The 21,617-nt window shown below is 43.4% G+C and overlaps 1 protein-coding gene across 5 annotated transcripts in view; it reads left to right on the forward strand.

Moving 5' to 3' along the window:
- TULP4 (TUB like protein 4) overlaps window positions 1-21,617 on the forward strand; it is a 199,318-nt gene that overhangs the window by 60,352 nt on the left and 117,349 nt on the right. For 2 of the 5 annotated variants that reach the window (XM_070796447.1, XM_070796448.1), the window contains exon 3: window positions 11,620-11,727. The exons of 2 other annotated variants lie outside the window; for them this stretch is intronic. In XM_070796447.1, coding sequence (XP_070652548.1) covers window positions 11,620-11,727 — 108 coding nt within the window. One more of the 5 variants, XM_070796452.1, reaches the window with a different exon arrangement.

Raw genomic sequence — 21,617 nt, forward strand, 5'->3', positions numbered from 1 at the left:
ATTAAGTGGTTTTGGATAGAAGGCAATGGCACCCCACTCCAGTACTCTTGCCTGGAAAATCCCATGGATGGAGGAGCCTAGTAGGCTGCAGTCCATGGGGTCGCTAAGAGTCGGACACGACTGAGCGACTTCACGTTCACTTTTCACTTTCATGCATTGGAGAAGGAAATGGCAGCCCACTCCAGTGTTCTTGCCTGGAGAATCCCAGGGATGGGGGAGCCTGGTGGGCTGCCGTCTCTGGGGTTGCACAGAGTCAGACACGACTGAAGCAACTTAGCAGCAGCAAAGGGAATATTTTTGAAGGGTCAGTTCAGTTGCTCAGTCATGTCCAGCTCTTTGCGACCCCATGAACCGCAGCATGCCGGCCTCTCTGTCTATCACCAACTCCCGGAGTTCACCCAAACCCATGTTCATTATGTCGGTGATGCCATCTAACCATCTCATCCTCTGTCATCCCCTTCTCCTCCTGTCCTCAGTCTTTCCCAGCATCAGGGTCTTTTCAAATGAGTCAGCTCTCCACATCAGATGGCCAAAGTATTGGAGTTTCAGCTTCAACATCAGTCCCTCCAATGAACACCTAGGACTGATCTCCTTTACAATGGACTGGTTGGATCTCCTTGCAGTCCAAGGGACTCTAAAGAGTCTTCTCCAACACCACAGTTCAAAAGCATCAATTCTTCGGCACTCAGCTTTCTTTATAGTCCAGCTCTCACATCCATGCATGACCACTGGAAAAACCATAGCCTTGACTAGACGGACATTTGTTGGCAAAGTAATGTCTCTGCTTTTGAATATGCTATCTAGGTTGGTTATAACTTTCCTTCCAAGGAGCAAGCGTCTTTTAATTTCATGGCTGCAATCACCATCTGCAGTGATTTTGGAGCCCCCCAAAATAAAGTCTGACACTGTTTCCACTGTTTCCCCATTTATTTCCCATGAAGTGATGGGACCGGATGCCATGATCTTAGTTTTTTGAATGTTGAGCTTTAAGCCAACTTTTTCACTCTCCTCTTTCACTTTGATCAAGAAGCTCTTTAGTTCTTCTTCACTTTCTGCCATAAGGGTGGTGTCATCTGTATATCTGAGGTTATTGGTATTTCTCCTGGCAATCTTGATTCCAGCTTGTGCTTCCTCCAGCCCAGCATTTCTCATGATGTACTCTGCATATAAGTTAAATAAGCAGGGTGACAATATACAGCCTTGACGTACTCCTTTCCAGTACTCCTTGGAACCAGTCTGTTGTTCCATGTCCAGTTCTAACTGTTGCTTCCTGACCTGCATACAAATTTCTCAAGAGGCAGATCAGGTGGTCTGGTATTCCCATCTCTTTCAGAATTTTCCACAGTTTATTGTGATCCACACAGTCAAAGGCTTTGGCATAGTCAATAAAGCAGAAATAGATGTTTTTCTGGAACTCGCTTACTTTTTCAATGATCCAGCAGATGTTGGCAGTTTGATCTCTGGTTCCTTTACCTTTTCTAAAACCAGCTTGAACATCTGGAAATTCACGGTTCACGTATTGCTAAAGCCTGGCTTAGAGAATTTTGAGCATTACTTGACTAGCATGTGAGATGAGTGCAATTGTGCAGTAGTTTGAGCATTCTTTGGCATTGCCTTTCTTTGGGATTGGAATGAAAACTGATCTTTTCCAGTCCCGTGGCTAGCATTAACCTTTAGCGTACATCTCAGTGATTATTTACATATGCGATCTGAAGTGTAACCATCAGCAAGATTGGGGTGCAGGGCATTCCCGGGATCCCTTTTCAGGCCCTGTACCCCACTGCGAGGTGACTGAGATTCTGGCTTCTGTCGTCTCAGACCAGTTGCGCCTGTGCGTGACCTTGCTCTGAGTGGAGTCATTCCTTTGGCTCTGCGTCTGGCTCCCCTCACTCAGCGGCGTCTGTGAGGGACAGCCCTGTTGTGTGCCGCGAGTGTGCTCTCGTGCGTTCTTCAGTCTCCCCCTGGAGGAGGGCACCACGGTCTGTCTATTCTGCTGGTGGGCATTTGGAATGCTTCCAGTTTCTGGCCATTTTGGTGAAATGTGCCGGTAAGACTCTTGTGTGTGCCTTCTTGTGGATCTCTGCACTCTTGACGGGTTTCTGGGCCGTAGGATGGGCATGTGTTTAACTTTAGTACGAATTGCCCGGAACGATTTTCCAAAGTGATTGTGCCATTTGATACTGCTGTAGTCAGTGTATGGAAAGTCTCAGTTGTGTAAGAAACTTAATTTGGATTTGAATTTTTCATATTAAAAATGTGATTTTATGCAAGGAATTTCTGTTTATAAACAGATGCTTGTGTTTTTCACACGCACACACACACACACACACACACACCTGTAATTTTGAACTGGACGCTCTCTTAGAAAACGTATTTTAGATTCTGCATAACAAATTACCATGGACTTAGTAGTTCCCAGTACCCACTTCTTATCTCACAGTCTGTAGGTCTGCAGTCCTGGCTGGGTCCTCTGTGTGGGGTCTCAAGGGTGGGAAGCAAGATGGCAGTAAGGACTGTGAGCTTTTCTGAGGCTGGGGTAGCCCTCAGACTCGTTCATTTCTGTTGACAGAAATGAGTTCCTTGCAGTTGTAGGACTGAAGCCCTCAGCCCCGAGAGCTGCCCAGGCTCCTGCCTCATGGCACTCTCCACAGCATGGCCACCGTGTCTCCATGGCCGGCAGGAAAGCATCCACTGTAGCTCCGAGTCTGACTTTGCACCTCTGGAGAGGGCTCATCTCCGTGTGAGGGCGTCGTCCAGGGTGTACACACCAGGGACTGCTGCTTTAGAATTCTTTCTACCACCAGAGAGGTGATGATAATTCCCAGTGGCATGCATATTTCACCATTGAAACTATTTTATGTGATTTTTCCATTTTGTAATTTTATTTTTCATTTCTGTTTTTTTTTTTAATTGAAGTACAGTTGATTTATAATGTTGTATTAGTTTCTAGTGTACAACACAGTGGTTCAGTTATCCATACATATAATACTTTTTCATTTATTTTCCATTATGATTTATTATAAGATATTCAATATATCTTGGAATACATGTGGGAAAAGAAAGATACTGAATACAGTTCCCTGTGCTACTTTCTGTTGCTGATGTTAGAATAGTTCCTATTTATTGGGCGCCTGCCAAGTAGGGTGACCAGCCATCCTGGTTTCCCAGCGTGTGAGACTCCCAGTGCTAAAACTGGAGAGGTCACGGGCAGACTGCCGTGGTTAGTCATCCCACTGCCCAGGGCCAGACTTGGTTCCAGCTGCCTTCCAACCTCAGTTCCTCATGGGTGTCCACAGCAGACTTAGGGGTAGATACTATCATTCCCATTTTACAGGTCGGAAAGCTAAGGTTTATGGACGTTAACTGCTTTGCCTTGGTTCATACAGCTCGTATGGAGAACAGCTGGAATTGGACCCCAGAGCTCTGCCACTCTTCTTCAATATATCTTTATTTTCTTAGAACTTGTGTTATGTGTGAGTTCTCAGTCCTTAATCCACAGTTGTGAAGTCTCAGGGTTCTGAAAAGGAAAAGATTTTTCTGGCAAGACCTGAACTGATGTGAGGCTTTTTATTGTCACCACCCCATCACGTCAGCTGCAGAAATATTTATATTTTATTATAGGTGCTACCCAGACCCTGCTGGGGTTGTCATATATTGATGGTGTCTACTGTTTTCAGCATCTAAAATTTCAGGAACTCTGAATTTCAAAACCTACCTAAGCTGCAAGGATTATTCACTGCAGCTGAGTACTGCAATGATTTACTCATTTTGAGTAAATGTTTATAGACCTACATTTTTGTTTAAGGGAATCATGAAAGGCAACCTCCAAAGACTTCTATCTTTTTTCCTTTTCAGGAAGGATGACGTTTCAGTATCTCTGTCCATTGCTCATTTCCCTTATTTTCACTGCCCTTCCACACAAGGCGCAAAGTCCCCTTGTGCCCACCCTGACACACGGACACCCTGAAGACTCTAGTGAAGGGCTGCGGCAGGATTTTACTCTTCTTTCTGGCCACGGGATAACTAGACTGCAGACGTCAGATCTAGTCATCAGCTGATTTCACAACTGAAACACTTGGGAATGTTTTTTTTCCAGGAAAACAATTTCTTACAGTTATTATTGATGTCATGCAAGTTAGTCACTTATTCTTTATTTAATGAGATTTTCTTCACTTGAGAGTGGACAGGCATTCGTCCATGCTTGGTGGGATTAGTTTCCTTATAGGAACACATCCACTGTGAGAACAGTGTTTCCTGGGTTCTTGGATTTTGTTACTTTTTTGCAGAGAAGCTTTTTCTGGCCCTCTGCTTGCCCGACTGCCCACCCCAGGCTCTGTGCTGTACACTGACCAGACCTCTGTGCCTGCGCTGGTGAGGCTTTATTCCGCACGCCCGACTCCCCAGCCCAGGCTCTGCGCTATACACTGAACAGACCTCTGTGCTTGCACTGATGAGGCTTTATTACAGTTACCTGCTTGTGTGGGCTGGTAAAACTTACTGAAAATGGTCTGTTCTCATGGTCTTAATTTCCTCGTCTCCCACTATTTCAAATATCATTCATTGAATTTAATTTCCTCTAACTTGTCAGCCTGCTTCAGTGGGGCTTCTTTCCCTACCACTCCACTGAGGTGGTCATGTTCCCAGTGACGCCCCGTTGCTGAACCTGTAGGCCACTTTATTGTTTTCACTCTCTTGGAAGCTTCCCAGGACTCCAGGCTCTCCTGATCTTCCTCTTACCTTTCTGGTCTCTGCTTTCTACCCTTCTTTGCTGATTCTGCCTTTTTTCGCCTAGTCAGTGTTGGAGGGCCCCAGGCATGCCCCTGAATTCTAGATCATCTCTCTAGGTTGGCAGGTGCCAGATCTACCTGTACGCTGACGATTCTCAAATTTATGTCTTCCACCTGCATCTCCTGAGAAGTTCCAGATTCTGTTCTTCAGTTTGTTGTCTGAGATACAGAATTGGACATCAGTCATTCGGCTTCTCAAACATTAAGTCCTCTCTGAGAGCCTCTTTCTCCACTGACCCCTCAGCCGTGAAACCTATCTCACCATCTGTCTTCTCCATCTCAGGAGATGGCCCCACAGCCGGCCAGGGAGTCACATGTCCAGCACAGCGCCTCCCTGCCCTTCCTTTCCTTGTTCCCATTTGTCAGCAAGGCCTTTGCAGTGTCTTCAACGTCCATGTGATGTCTAAGCCATGCCTTCCTCTCTCCTTTGCCATCTCACAGATCTTTTGACTTAAACTCTGTTGTTAACCCATTGTGGAAGGCTGTGCTTAACAGGGTATGTTTGGTTTCTCAAGTATTGTTAAACTATTCTAAAGAATTTGTATCCAGTGTACTTTAGTTATCCTTTCTCTTTCCTAAAAATACTGCATGACATAGGTACTAAGAGGAGCTAGTGTTTATCGAGTGTGTGCCGTGTGCCGGCACCGTTTCACCTTGACATCAGCTCTAGGACTTTGAACCTGCTCTTGCCATCATCTTCCAGATGAGGAAACCGAGGTGCAGCGGCCTCAAGCAGCTCACCTGTGATGACGCACCTGTGCTAAGTGACAGAGCTGAGACGGCGCCGGAGCCCCACAGACTCCACACTCTTAGCCTCTCAGAAAATGACCCTTGTTTTCAGTGCTCATTGTCTTCTCCGTGCTCGGTGGTTTCAAGACTGGTTTCTGTGGTTCACTCTGCCTTCAGGTTCCAACACAGCGGGCAAGAAGGGCCTGGGGACATCTCTGCTGACCCTGAGGAGGGAAGCATTGCCCGGCTGCGCGGGTGCTCACCCAAGCCCTCTGGTGTCTGCCCTGCCAGCTCCCCTCCTCTCGCCGTGTCTGAGCCTCGTCCCTGAGCCTCCCCAGGCTTCCTTCTCCTAGGACCTCTCTGCAGGCACTCTGTTCTGTGAAGCCAGTTGCCACCCTCCTCCACTTTCTGTCTTCATGTGCCGTGGTCTGGGCTTCTGGGTGTGCTTTCATGCTCCTTGTTTGAAGATGATTTCTAAGAAATGGATTAAGATCATTTTTATTTTGACATATTTTTAAAAGATTCTTAAAGACATAAGATGCAGATTTATTTTCCCTAGACAAAACCCAGAATATAATTTAATTATATTTTGTTAAGAAAATAGAATTTGTCAAAATAATGGCATTGTTCATATTTTCCTTTAGCAATTTGGTTTGTCTATTTTTTTTCTCTCAATAGCAATAAGTGATCATGCCTGAAAGTAATGTAGACACATGGGAAACTATCCTTTGAGTGTATATTTGCTGAAGAGGATGAGAAAGGGATGTGGGTACAAGACGGTAATTTTTTTGGTAACAGCCTCCTAGGGAAGCAGCTACAAGCTTTATCATGTCAAAGTGAGAGCGAACAAGATTATTATTGAAGTCTGGGAAAGAAATATTTCTTTAACTCTTGGGAATCTGTGTTCATGATTTATTAGTAGCTGAACCTATGGATTCTCAAGCCAGACAGCTTGGGTCTGAGCCGAACCCCGTCTGCATGGTGTGGGACACGTGTGTACCTTCAGTGTGCTGCATTGTTTGGTCTCCAAGGGATCACACCACCTGTCACCTGAAAGCGTGCTGGTGACCAATAGGTGTGACCCACAGACAGTGACATAAAAGAGCTCTAGTTTTAGTTTTTGTTTAATATTGTTAGATCATTGTCCTCGGATGTCTTACCCACTCTGCATTTCCTTCTGAAGCTGGCACGGTGGAGCCACAGCTTCTTGGCTAAGATTGCATGAGTTGGCCTCTCAGTTGTAGAATATGGGAATAGAATGTGAGGTGGGGGCAGGTTGAGGGGTTAGGAACAGGATGGGAGGTACCCCAGCTAAGGGGTTGGGGAGGCCGAGCTTGTGGCAACAGTTTTATTACAGGTGTGATTCTGGGACTTTGGGCACCTCATCTGTGTGAGGTTTCATATCTGCAAGGCATCCTTGACTTTGTCTCAAGCAGAGCTTGCCCATCCTGTTGGCTGCTGTCCGAGTCCGTGGGACAGCTCAGGAATGGATCCGTGTGCCCTGGCAGCAGGTATCACATTCTGTAGGAGATTTTTGTCTAGTGTTGATCAAAGTCATCTCTCTGGGATGTGGCCTGGGATGGGTGGGGAGGGTGCAGGTCAGGAGAGAGAGCCTGGGAACCTGTGCTGTGCATCTGCTTGATGTTTCTAATTGGCTCCATCCACGTGTACTCAGTCATCTCTGACTCTTTGCTTCCCACAGACTGTAGCCCACCAGGCTCCTCTGTCCATGGGATTTCCTTTAGGAATTCTTCCTGTAGGAAAGAATACTGGAGTGGGTTGCCATTTCCTTCTCCAAGGGATCTTCCTGACCCAGAGATCAAACCCTCATTTCCTGCAACTCCTGCTTTGGCAGGCAGATCCTCTGAGCCACCTGGGAAGCCGGCTCCATCCACATGCTTGACCGCAAACTTCCAAAACAAATCCGCCTATGTATGTTGCTCAAGACTGTACTGCTGGGGGTTTTTATCAACCTCCTGGCAACCTACATTTGGTTTCTCTTCCTAACTGTTGCTTTTGTGTAGAATTCTTATTGACATTTGTTTTCTTCACTTGGCCTAGTTAGATTTGGTCAAATAAAATATAGAGGAAAGAAACTGTCTTTGTCCCAGGGACCTTTAGTTTTCCTGAAATAATCCTGTCTAAACTCATGTCCAGCCTTCCTTTCTCCTCCCTGTGTATAATCCCTAAAACAGTGTTTCAAGCAAAAGCAAATTTTGTCTGTCTTGGCTCAGTGCTTCTCTTTATTTCCTTCTTATACCTTTAGAGTTAAGGAAGAGTTTGTTAATCAGAAGGTTAAAATAGAAAAATAAATAACCTTGAAAATAACATTGTTGTCAGTAAAGTTTATTTTGTAAACTTCTTAGTATTAGAAGTAAATGTTTAAAGGTTTTGTTTATTCGATGGTGGTTTAGTTGCTAAGTTATGTCCACTCTTGAGACTCCATGGATTGTAGCCCACCAGGTTCCTCTGTCCATGGGATTTCCCAGGCAAAAATACTGGAGTGGGTTGCCATTTCCTTCTTCAGAGGATTTTCCTGACCCAGGGATCAAACCTGCATCTCTTACATTGCAGGTGGTTGCTTTACTGCTGAGCCACCAGTGAAACCCCTGTTCATAACATGCTATACGTTAACTTTTAGGACTTGGAGATTGATTTTATTCATACAGAGTTAGAAAACAGAAGTGTAAAAGCCTTTTTGTTGTCTCACCATTCTCTTGATATTTTCACAATTTTGGGGATTTTATTTTTTCCCCTCTTCAGGAAATTTACTACAGATGGGATTTGTGGCTAATGAGAGAGTCGGACACGACTGAGCGACTTCCCTTTCACTTTTCACTGTCATGCATTGGAGAAGGAAATGGCAACCCACTCCAGTGTTCTTGCCTGGAGAATCCCAGGGACGGGGGAGCCTGGTGGGCTGCCGTCTATGGGGTCGCACAGAGTCGGACACAACTGAAGCGACTTAGCAGCAGCAGCAGCAGAGAATTACTTAAGCAACGTGACCAAAGAGCTCTTGTCTCTAAGGCCTTAAATATTTCTTTTCCTTAATTAAACCTTAAAAAAACCTAATTATCTACTTTATTTCCAAGATCAAAATCACCTTAGGGAAGTCAGAATCTGTAATGTTAATTGACATTTTTCTCAGGGAACAAATACTTGTTTAGGAGATCAACAGCTCTTTAAAATTAAAAAATTTAATATATATTAGATCAGTACTGTAAGAGAAATATAACATGAGGCACATGCATAATTTGAAATTTCCTAGTAGCTACAGTAAAAAGTATAAAAAGTAAAAAAAAAAGTGAAATTAATTTTAATAATATATTTTGTGTGTTCAGTATGTCTAAAATATCATTTCAATACATAATCAGTATAAAAACTATTAATGGGATAATTTATCTTCTTTTTCATATTATGTCTTTGACATATGGCACTTCTCAATTTGTATTAGCCACATCTCAAGTGCTCAGATGCCTCATGTGGCTAGTGGCTACCATGTTGAGCTGCATTGTTTTGGACAGTAACTGTGGCAGGGCTGCATGTCTACCCCGGAGAGCTTATTAATGTATGACTTAGAACCATGGACAAAAGGCATTTTAAAACCTTTTTATTTGGAAATAATTTCAAACATACATAAAAGTTGCAAGAAAGTTAAACTCCGTCTTTTCTCAGTTTGACCTGTTGTCAACTTGTGCTTGCTTGTGTGCTGTGTGTGTTTGTGTATTTCCCCTCCCAAACTGTTGGAGAACATATTTCTTGCTTTTTGACCCCAATATATTTCAGTGTATGAATCCTAAGAATAAGGACATTCTCTCACATAACCACAGTGGTACAGTTACCACTTTCAGGAGACTTAACATTGATTTGGTGTGTTAATATATTGTTTTTGTTCCCTTTTCATCAGAATTTTTTCTCTAGTACAGAATCTAGTTTAGACTTACAGATTGGATCAAACCCACATTGCAGGCAGATTCTTTACTGTCTGAGCCACCAGGGAAGCCCCCGTTATGTATGTTTAGACCCCTTTAATCCGGAACAGTTCTTGAGTTTTTCTTTTTTCCATGTCATTGACGTTTTAGAAGAATGTCCTTTCCCCTCTCTCTGCACGTGGGGTTTTAAAATTCAGGTTAATTGTCCATAGCTGACTAACTTATAAGTGCTACTGGTGGAGGCTCATGGTATCTGGTATCTGTCTGCCCCTCATTGCTGATGTTAATTTTGCTCACCTGGTCAAAGTGTTGTCCAGCTTCTCTTACTGTGTGGGTACTGTGTTTTTCCCTTGCATTTGACAAGTGTTTTATGGGAGGATCTTTAAAACCATGCAGATAGCCTGTTCCTTATCAGAATTTTCTCCTTAGATTTCTCATCGATTAATGTTCCTTGCTTGAGCCATTTTTTATGGTAATAGTTGCAAGCCCCCACCTCCCACAGCTGGTGTGCATATTGAAGTGTAAATGTTCTTAATTGCTTGGATTAATTCCCCTCTGCTCTTCTTCAGTGTGGGTAATTTATATGAAGCACAGTTGGGTTTGTTTCAGTTTTACTTTGATTTTTGGAGTGTTTCCTCTTTCTGTTCTTACTGATTTTATGTTTTGAATATTCAAACATGAAAACCACATAAGAACGTCTACCCAGAGAACTGCACTCCTTCCCTTATCCTGTCCATTCCCTCCGTCTGACTTCATTCTTTTTTACTTTGTTTTTCTCTTATCTTACCTAAAAATAAGCTTGTGTGTATGTATGTCTATATATATTTATAATGTTTCCTTATTGTCTCTTCTTTCTGTGACAGAAGAGCATATTGTATATTCGTTTTTCTCTGTTTTATTGAGATATGATTGGCAATATTTTGTCAGCGCTAAGTGTGTATATGTGCTCTTTTGTACCTTTGCATTTCTGCTTACCAGCATCTAGAAGCGCTCCATGTCAGCTCACGCAGACTGTCCCAACGGTGCTCCATTGTGTCTGTGTACCAGAGTTTATTTGAACAGTGTCCAAGTTTGTGTGTTCAGAGAGTTTTTTGTAGTTTGTAATTGTAACTAATGCTGCAGTAAATAACTTGTGCATGTATATTTTCATATTGTTGGAGGTATATCTTCAGGATAAGTCCTCAGAAGTGGGATTGCCGCTTTGAAGTGTGAAAACATAAGTCGTTAGATTTTGCCAGTTGGCCTCCTGTGGTGTTTGAACCCTTTTGCATTCCCAGCAGCAATATAGGAAAAGACTCCTTTCTCCCACAGCTTCACTGAAACTCGTGCTAATCTGCTAGGGGACAAGTGGTGACTCAGTGTAGTTTTGATCTGATATCCTTTATTATGAGAGAAGTCAGACATCTTTTTAAATATCTATAGGCCATTTTAGGAGAAGGCAATGGCAACCCACTCCAGTACTCTTGCCTGGAAAATCCCATGGGTGCAGGAGCCTTGTAGGCTGCAGTCCATGGGGTTGCGAAGAGTCGGACACGACTGAGCGACTTCACTTTCACTTTTCACTTTCATGCATTGGAGAAGGAAATGGCAACCCACTCCAGTGTTCTTGCCTGGAGAGTCCCGTGGACGGAGGAGCCTGATAGGCTGCAGTCCATGGGGTCGCTAAGAATCGGACATGACTGAGCGACTTCACTTTCACTTTTCACTTTCATGCATTGGAGAAGGAAATGGCAACCCACTCCAGTGTTCTTGCCTGGAGAATCCCAGGGACGGGGGAGCCTGGTGGACTGCCATCTATGGGGTCGCACAGAGTTGAACACGACTGAAGCGACTTAGCAGTAGCAGCAGGCCATTTTATGTCTTATAGTTGTCTAGTCACAGTGTCCATTTTTCTATAGGATTTTTGATCACTCTGCTGTCTTTAAATTTTAAAAGGTCTTTGTGTACTGGGGATATTAGTCTTTTATTTGTGATATATATTGCAAATATTTTGCCCAGTTTGTTATTGATCTTTTTAACTTTTCTTATTATATTTTTTGTCATACAGAAGTTTAAAAATGTTATCTGGTCAAATTTATCAGTCTTTTATTGCATCTGGATTTTTGAATCAGTAGTTAGAAAACCTTTTTATATACCTCAGTTGTAGAGAAATTCACCCATGTTTTCTTTAGGTTCAGGAAGACCCGTCACAGAGTACTGCTCTTACAGAAGAAGTCAGCGCATACTTTGTCCTTGCTGTGCACTCTGTCATCCATGGCTTCCTTGCAGCAGGACAAATGGTAATTATGAACTCTCAGACTTCACAGGGAGTTGGATTTTGAACTCCTTCTACAAATAGATAAGCGAAAGAACAGAGAGAAGCATTCGGGATAAGTTAGAATTTCAGTCAGTTGACAGAATTGAGACTGTCACTTATTTTCAAAAACTCTGTGTTCTTCCTCTGTTTTGAGTTAGTTCCAAGACCAATCTACTGCTTCTGAGATTCTTGTCTGTTAAGTGGGTCCTTTCGTTAAAGGTGGTTTCTTCCTGATTTCATAGGGTGTCTTGCCAAGTCTCCTTGACGTCTTAGAGCTCTGTGTGTCTTAGCACAGGGCAAGGTTACCCGGAGAGCAGTTAACGGCCATGACATTTCTTAGCCGTCCTTTGTGATCCTCCCCCCTGCCGAGGAGAGGCTTAAGATATGATCACCTGTATGTGTGTCGGGATGTGTGTGTGTGTGTGTGCAGAAATCAGTCCTCACAGCCCTTTCTTGGTAGAGATTTGTGTGAGAGGCCCCCTCTGCAGTCCAGAGGCTGGAGAGGGCAGCTTCTCTCTGCTACCAAATCGATGAAAATAATGCTGTAGTGATTCCTTTCTTTAACAGTGAAGAAGGCAAACCAGGCCAGGGAGCAGCAGCAAGTAGATGCTGAGGCCTAGGGTCTGAAAGCCCTCTGTGATTCCTGATGGGTGGTGCAGTGGGAGGGGCCCTGGGTTCTGTTCCGGCTCATGGTCATTCAGGTGTGATTGGCGGCCACTTCTTTCTGGTTTCTAATTTTCTTTATCTGAAAATCAGGTGGTCTCTAAGAACTTGCCCAACTCCAGGTTCTAAATTCTTGTAGTGTCTTTTAGTTCCTACTTTAATGTAGTCCCAAAACCGTAAGCACTTTTGAGTCCTTTATTCTTTTTTAAAAAAATTATTCACTTCCTCCTAAAATTTTCTTTTTTTAATATTCTTAGTATTAAGAGTATTGCTCAGGGACTTGCCTGGTGGTCTAGTGATTCGAAATCCACCTTCCAATGCGGGGGACATGGGTTCAGTCCCTGGTTGGGGAGCTGGGATCCCACATGCCAAGGGGCAGCTGAGCCCACACCCCACAACCTCTGAGCCTGCAATCTCTGGAGCCCATGGGCCACAACTAGAGAGAATCCTTGGCACTGCAACTAAAGATCCCTCATGCCCCAACTAAAGACTGGATGCAACCAAATAAATAAACAAGTATCTTTTTTAAAAAGAGCCAGAGAAATAAGAATTAAATAAAAGAGTATTGATCTGATAAGTTGATTGGTATTTGACATTTTGTCATTTCTGTTTGAGTGTAAGCTGCATGGGAACAGGGACTTGGCTTTAGCACTCAAAAATAAAAGATCGTGTGTTTCTTCTTGGCGTGTCATGGTTTTAGAAGGGCATTCAATTCTAGGGGCTTAGTAACACTGAGTTAGGCCTTAACGTTTCAGCTTTATTATCATATACACCAGTAATCTGCCTTTGTTTTAGTGTCCTAGGTTGTACCCTTTCATAACTATGACCAGAGATCATGAAAATTCATTGTTGGGTGCAGAAAGGATGGAAGTGTTGCCTAATCCTTGCAGATCCATCCCAGTGCCTTGAAAAACAATGCAAAATGCGGTAATGAATTTATACTGAAACCACATTCAATATTAGTTCCCCCTGCCCCCAGCTTATGTTCTGCTGTTTCACTTGTATAATGGATTTCCTTCATGTCTTAAGAATGGGGAATTTAATTATTAAAAAGAAAATCCGTTCTCACTTGGTGTGACATTTATTAAGAACATTCGGCCCTATTGTTGAACAGCTGTCTTATTTCTCTTATGTGGAAAAAAAGCCAATTAAATTTTCAAAGACATGACCCAGAGCCAGATGTTCTCTTGAGGTAGCCCATGTCCCTTTTGTAATGATCAAAAGTATAAAGCAATTCATGTTGCCACCTAACAGTGGTTATCATAGATTTAGTTTAATCTGGAAGGAAATGCCAAGACTTTGTGTAACATAAAATTCATTTAAGCTCCATGGGCTTATAATTATTACTATAAATGGAAGTCTTCTTTTCCAGTATAGATTATGTCTGGAAAATCAGCTTTTCATATTTTTTCCTAGTGAAAGTGAGTTGTGGTGACTGTTTTACTGTTGAAATTTTAAAAGATAAAAATACCCATGTAGGGCGTTCCCTGGTAGCTTAGTGGTTAGGATCCTGGGCTGTCACTGTCGGGGCCCAGGATCAATCCCTGGTTTGGGAACTGAGATCCTGCAAACTATAGCAACATGGCCGGAAAAAAAGAGAGAAGAATAAAAGACATTATATATATGTGTGTGTGTGTGTGTGTGTAAATACCTGTGTAAAATATTTTGACCCTAAGTTTTTATTCAGTTCATTTGAAAAAATATTAGGCATCTTCTGTGTGCTAGTTGCCATGCTGAATGCTGTGGTTATAGGCGCGAACAAGATGAGCATAGCTTTTATTGATTATGATATATTTGGTTGCAGGCACAGGAAACTTACTCTTTTTTTATTTTTTTTTTGCACTTTATTTTTTTATTTTTATTTGTTTTTTACTTTACAATATTGTATTGGTTTTGCCATACATCAACATGAATCTGCCATGGGTGTACACACGTTCCCAATCCTGAACCCCCTCCCACCTCCCTCCCTATACCATCCCTCTGGGTCATCCCAGTGCACCAGCCACAAGCATCCTGTATCCTGCATCAAACCTGGACTGGCGATTTGTTTCTTATATATTATACATGTTTCAATGCCATTCTCCCAAATCATCCCCCCGCTCCTTCCACAGAGTCCAAAAGACTATTCTATACATCTGTGTCTCTTTTGCTGTCTCACATACAGGGTTGTCATTACCATCTTTCTAAATTCCATATATATGTGTTAGTATACTGTATTGGTGTTTTTCTTTCTGGCCTTCTTCACTCTGTATAATAGGCTCGTTTCATCCACCTCATTAGAACTGATTCAAATGTATTCTTTTTAATGGCTGAGTAATACTCCATTGTGTATATGTACCACAGCTTTCTTATCCATTCATCTGCTGCTGGACATCTAGGTTGCTTCCATGTCCTGGCTATTATAAACAGTGCTGCGATGAACATTGGGGTACACATGTCTCTTTCAATTCTGGTTTCCTCAGGGTGTATGCCCAGCAGTGGATTGCTGGGTCATTGGGCAATTCTATTTCCAGTTTTTTAAGGAATCACCACACTGTTCTCCATAGTGGCTGAACTAGTTTGCATTCCCACCAACAGTCTAAGAGGGTTCCCTTTTCTTCTCACCCTCTCCAGCATTTATTGCTTGTAGACTTTTGGATCACAGCCATTCTGACTGGCGTGAAATGGTACCTCATTGTGGTTTTGATTTGCATTTCTCTGATAATGAGTGATGTTGATCATCTTTTCATGTGTTTGTTAGCCATCTGTATGTCTTCTTTGGAGAAATGTCTATTTAATTCTTTGGCCCATTTTTTGATTGGGTCGTTTATTTTTTTGGAGTTGAGTTGCAGGAGTTGCTTGTGTCTTATTGGCTTAAGGAGGTAGTGAAAGGACTGTGCTGGCTCATGGAACTGAGAACATCTAGGGGATATCCAGATGTGAGGAGTGGGCCTGGTGACTCTGTCTTTCTGGTTCTGTGTGTGTGGGCCTCGCAGGCAGGCTCATTCAACATGGTTGTCCTTGGCAACCTAGTTCTCACTCTGAAGGAAAAGAGAGACTCTTCTTCCCCAATAAAAGTGTTGAGTTTGACTCTTACACCACTCTTAAGCACAAGCTGGAATCAAGGTTGCCGGGAGAGATATTAGTAACCTCAGATATGCAGATGACACCACCCTTATGGCAGAAAGTGAAGAGGAACTAAAGAGCCTCTTGATGAAAGTGAAAGAGGAGAGTGAAAAAGTTGGTTTAAAATACAACATTCAGAAAACTAAGATCATGGTATCCGGTCCCATCACTTCATGGCAAATAGATGGGGAAACAGTGGAAACAGTGTCAGACTTTATTTTTGGGGGCTCCAAAATCACTGCGGATGGTGATTGCAGCCATGAAATTAAAAGACGCTTACTCCTTGGAAGGAAAGTTATGACCAACCTAGATAGCATATTCAAAAGCAGAGACATTACTTTGCCAACAAAGGTCCGTCTAGTTAAGGCTATGGTTTTTCCTGTGGTCATGTATGGATGTGAGAGTTGAACTGTGAAGAAAGCTGAGCACCAAAGAATTGATGCTTTTGAACTGTGGTGTTGGAGAAGACTCTTGAGAGTCCCTTGGACTGCAAGGAGATCCAACCAGTCCATCCTAAAGGAGATCAGCCCTGGGATTTCTTTGGAAGGACTGATGCTGAAGCTGAAACTCCAGTCCTTTGGCCACCTCATGCGAAGAGTTCACTCATTGGAAAAGACCCTGATGCTGGGAGGGATTGGGGGCAGGAGGAGAAGGGGACGACAGAGGATGAGATGGCTGGATAGCATCACCAACTCGATGCACATGAGTTTGGGTGAACTCCGGGAGTTGGTGATGGACAGGGAGGCCTGGCGTGCTGCGATTCATGGGGTTACAGAGAGTCGGACACAACTGAGCGACTGAACTGAACTATACTGAACTGATTGTGGACTTAATTGTGTGCCGGAACCTGAACCCATCACTGTGGTCAAAGTGAGGCAGTGCTCTGACTGGCCAGGCCCGAGCCAGGTGGAGGGAATCAGCCCTTTTCTAGCAGGAGAGTGGAGAGTAGGGAGTGGTGGTCCCAGGAGGAAATAAGGCTCTGCCTTGGGGCTCCCCAGATGGCGCCTAGTGGTAATAACCTACCTGCCAATGCAGAAGACACAAGAGATGCGAGTTCTGTCCCTGGGTCGGGAAGATCCCCTGGAGGAGGGCATGGCAATACATGCCAGTATTCTTGCTTGGAGAATCCTATGGACAGGGAAACCTGTTGATAGGGTTGCAAAGAGTCAGACAAGACTGAAGCACGCACGCGTGACCTAGAAGCAAGGGGTGAAAGCAGTCAGCAGTGACCGTTTTCTGCCTTACAACCTAGTAGAGCAAGATGGAATTTCAACAGCAGAGACCCTGAAGAGTGGTAGTGCTCTGATGGAAGAAACATAAGCTGCCGAGGGAACACCCAGCGGAGCACTTCAGGACGAATCTTTCTTTAAAGTATAATGAATAACAATCAAAAGCAGACTCTTAAAATTATGTGTTTGAAGGACATATAATTTGGTGATGGAACATGGCAATTAACCCTATTTTGGACATTTTCGGGCAGAAAACCTGTTGAGTCAGTGCCTGGCTGGGCCAGGTCTCTGCTGCAAGAGGACTGAGTGGTGAACTGCCCCAGGCCCCTGGGGCAGTGACCTCTCACGCAGTGTTCCCTGTGGTGGTGAACATCCTACGTTTCCACATGATAGTGGCTGGTCCAGTGTTGTCACAGTGGAACAGCCACCTCGGTTGCACCTTCAGTGAGAGAGAGCCAAGTGGACTACACAGTGAGGTCTGCACGGGGACCTGAATCACTGCCCCTGTGATGGAAGAGGGTTATTACAGAACATGTCATGGAGAGCATGGTTTTGAGATAGGCCATGATTATGCGAAGGTTCCTCCTGACTGTGGGAGCCCTGCCTCACTTTGTCTGCTACTTCCCATGTGGCAGTCCCTGAGGACTTCTCTTCTCATGGAGGTATAAGCATTCCTGGATGGGTGAGCATTCCCCACACTCACCTGGAAGAACTTCCTGAGAAGGATCACAGAGCTCAGATGGGCAGTCATCCTTACCCTCATTTGGGAGGACTTCCTGAGAGGGATTGAAGCGTGCAGATGGGCGAGCATCCTTACCCTCACATGGAGGACTTCCGGAGAGGATTGCATAGTTCAGGGAACATCAGTGGCCAGGTGAGTGTATTTGAGGTCTGTCTGCTCCTGGACACTGAAACTGTCTTGGAGTTTGCTCAAACTCATGTCCATTGAGTTGGTGATGCCATCCAACCATCTCATCCTCTGTCTTCCCCTTCTCCTCCTGCCCTCAATCTTTCCCAGCGTCAGGGTCTGTTCCTATGAGTTGACTCTGCATCAGGTGGCCAAAATATTGGAGCTTCAGCCTCAACATCAGTCCTTCCAATGAATATTCAGGGTTGATTTCTTTTAGAATTGACTAGTTTGATCTTGCAGTCCACAGGACTCTCTAGAGTTTTATCCAGTATCACAGTTTAAAAGCATCAATTCTTTGGTGCTCAGCTTGCTTTATGGTCCTACTCTCACATCCATACATGACTACTGGAAAAACTGTAGCTTTGACCATATGGACCTTTGCTGGCAAAGTAATGTCTCTGCTTTTTAATACGCTGTCTAGGTTTCTCATAACTTTTCTTCCAGCAAGAGAAGCCACTGCAATGAGAAGCCCACGTACCTGTGAAGACTCAGCACAGCCAATAAAGAAGTGTATTTTAAAAAAGAGTTCACCAAGTTTTAAAATAAATGCATATTGGGCTGTTGTGAGGACTAAACAGGACAGTGTATATTTATCTCATTTTTGAAGTATCTGGTACAGAGTTTGACCCTGAGAAGATGCTCAATAAATGGTAACTGCTAGATTTCCTGAAATGAACAATGAGATTAAAACTAAGCTGTATGTTTTGGGGCCAAAACTTAAATTTGGGGATACTTCTTCACAGTTAGGGCTTCCCTTGTGACGCAGCTGGTAAGGAATCCACCTGCAATGCGAGAGACCTGAGTTTGATCCCTGGGTTTGGAAGATCCCCTGGAGGAGGGAAAGGCTACCCACTCAAGTATTCTGGCCTGGAGAATTCCATGGACTATATGGTCCATGGGGTCGCAAAGAGTCAGACACAAGTGACTGACTTTCACTTCACTTCAGTAATCATGTGATAAAATCATCAGAATAGTGGTTTGCTATGCAAACACATACAACCATGTGTCTGCTGCCAGGCCACTTCCTCTAAGACTGCTGCTCCAAACCAGCCCTGGGAGATGGGGGAGATGGACCCACTGCATCAGGGGAGGTGGCAGGACTCGCCCAAGGCTTGCTCACAGCTGACCCGGGAGAGGTAGGAGTTGTGCGCAGGCTGTACTCACATAGGTGCGTGTACCTTGGAGTTGCTGGCAGGAGAGTTTGCGCTTCATGCTTGTCTGTGAAGGGGAGGAGCTTTGACTCCAAAGGTGAGGCCTTGTCTTATCCCATCATAGGGCTGAGCTAGAATAGTCAGATCATGATTGAAACGGGGCCCAAACTGATGTTGTGATGTAGCTTCTCCACACTTTGGCTGGGTTAGTCATTGTATATATGCTGCTGCTTTCTGCTGTGTTTCTAACCAAGCAAGACACAAGTCAAGTTATTGCTGAAAACATGGTGAGCCAAAGAGTAAATGCTCTTCACTGTTTTTTTTTTTTTTTTTTAAATCTGTGAAGACAAATAGTTGAACTTGAAAATAATAATAAAATGAAGTACATAGAGAAAATCATAATAAAATTAACTTTGTGAATGTTTCTATCACTTCTGTTTGTCTAGCTTTCTGAATATAAAAAGGATCTGTCATTTCATACCTGGGCTTCTTTTAGTACTTAAAATCCATTATTTTGAGTTCTAAAGGTTTATAGGCAGAGTATTTTAATGAATTGAGATTGGTCTAGACTTTAAGCTTCTGCTAAAGCAAACCCTGATTCAGTCACTTCTTACCTTCCTTCTTACCTAAAATATAAATTTGGCTTCCATTTCTCATGGAAGCTCTTCCCTCATGACTGAATTGTTATGATTCATAATTCTCTGATCTCTGCTACATGCTAACCTGGCAGTGAACTTTAATGCATGCGTATCACAATTTAGATGTAAAATATGACCACAGCTGTAGCAAACATGCAAGATAAAGTTCATTATGAAATTCCAGAATGTAGAAATGTAAGGTAGGTTTTTTATTTTTTTGCTTCTGGTAAATAAATTTTTGTTTTACTTTTTTCTGAAATAAGCCATTACAATAAATTATAGTTTGTGTAGCTTTAAATGAATTGGGAATCCTATTCTTCTGCACTGCAAGGGTAGTTGACATTGATAATATGATCCTAAGACATTAGAGAAGGAAATGGCAACCCACTCCAGTATTCTTGCCTGGAGAATCCCAGGGACGGAGGAACCTGATGGGCTGCCATCTGTGGGGTCGCACAGAGTTGGATACAACTGAAGCGACTTAGCAGCAGCAGCAAGACATTAAGGTATTCCAGAGTGTCTTCTGAATCATTAAAGAAAAATTATCTTATGCATAGTTTTTTAGTTCATTTGTGTTTTACTGCATTTTAATTGAAAAATAGAGATCTGCTTATATCACATATATGGGCACTTTTTCATTTAAAAAGTAATACATGATCCATTAACATATACGTATCATATATGCATATAGCTATAAATATAAAAATAGTAAATAATGTGCATGCATCCCTAATCCAGTCACTTCTTCCCATTCTGCTGCTGACCGTGGTCTGAGCCACTGCCCTCTGATTCTGGTTACTGTGCTGAGCTAGCTGCTTACCCACTTCTCCTCTGGGCGTCCCTTCAGTCCACACGTGGCCAGAATCACATTTCCAAGCATTAGATCCCTTCGCCTGTCTGCCTTGGTTAACACCTACTTCCTCCTACCTCCCTGAGGTGCAGACCTCCCTCTTCAGGCTTAGGGCCTGGCTACACCCAGTGGGGCCCCCACCCATTTAGTGCCGTTTTGCACTCAGATTCTACCTTATTCAAGGTTGCTTACTTTGAGGGGCCTTTCCTGAACCCCAAGTCACAAATTACCTGTTCTCTAGCTTTGCCTATCCTGATTAGATTTTTTCTCAAAGAACATTTGTAGATGGGGAAACAGTGGAAACAGTGTCAGACTTTATTTTGGGGGGCTCCAAAATCACTGCAGATGGTGATTGCAGCCATGAAATTAAGAGATGCTTACTCCTTGGAAGGAAAGTTATGACCAACCTAGATAGCATATTCAAAAGCAGAGACATCACTTTGCCAACAAAAGGTCCGTCTAGTCAAGGCTATGGTTTTTCCGGTAGTCATGTATGGATGTGAGAGTTGAACTGTGAAGAAAGCTGAGCACCGAAGAATTGATGCTTTTGAACTGTGGTGTTGGAGAAGACTCTTGAGAGTCCCTTGGACTGCAAGGAGATCCAACCAGTCCATTCTGAAGGAGATCAGCCCTGGGATTTCTTTGGAAGGACTGATGCTGAAGCTGAAACTCCAGTACTTTGGCCACCTCATGTGAAGAGTTGACTCATTGGAAAAGACTCTGATGCTGGGAGGGATTGGGGGCAGGAGGAGAAGGGGACAACAGAGGATGAGATGGCTGGATGGTATCACTGACTCAATGGACATGAGTCTGAGTGAACTCTAGGAGTTGGTGATGGACAGGGAGGCCTGGAGTGCTGCGATTCATGGGGTCGCAAAGAGTTGGACACAACTGAGCGACTGAACTGAACCTTTCAGGTTAAGAATCTAGAAGTGGGGACTTCCATGGTGGTCCAGTGGTTAAGACTTCGCCTTCCAGTGCAGGGTTGCAGGTTCGATTCCTGGTAGGGGAGATAAGATCCTACATGCCTTGTGGCCAAAAAACCAAAACATAAAACAGAGGTAACATTGTAAAAAATTCAATAAAGACTTTAAAAATGGTCCACATCCAAGAAAAGATCTATAAAAATGATTTTTAACAATAAAGAATCTAGAAGTGTGTTCTAAATGGTTTATCTCATCAAATGCAAACTCTCACACCTGGATATTTTTCTTGATTTGCTGTCTCATTTGAACATATACGTTTTATACAGTAAACTTAGAGTTCCTTTCATTGCTAACGTGCTGTTTCTAACAGTCAGTCATTTAAGCAGCATTTAAACTGAGCT

Source organism: Bos indicus, chromosome 9 (genome assembly GCF_029378745.1).
Source record: "Bos indicus isolate NIAB-ARS_2022 breed Sahiwal x Tharparkar chromosome 9, NIAB-ARS_B.indTharparkar_mat_pri_1.0, whole genome shotgun sequence".
NCBI classification, from domain to species: Eukaryota; Metazoa; Chordata; class Mammalia; order Artiodactyla; family Bovidae; genus Bos; species Bos indicus.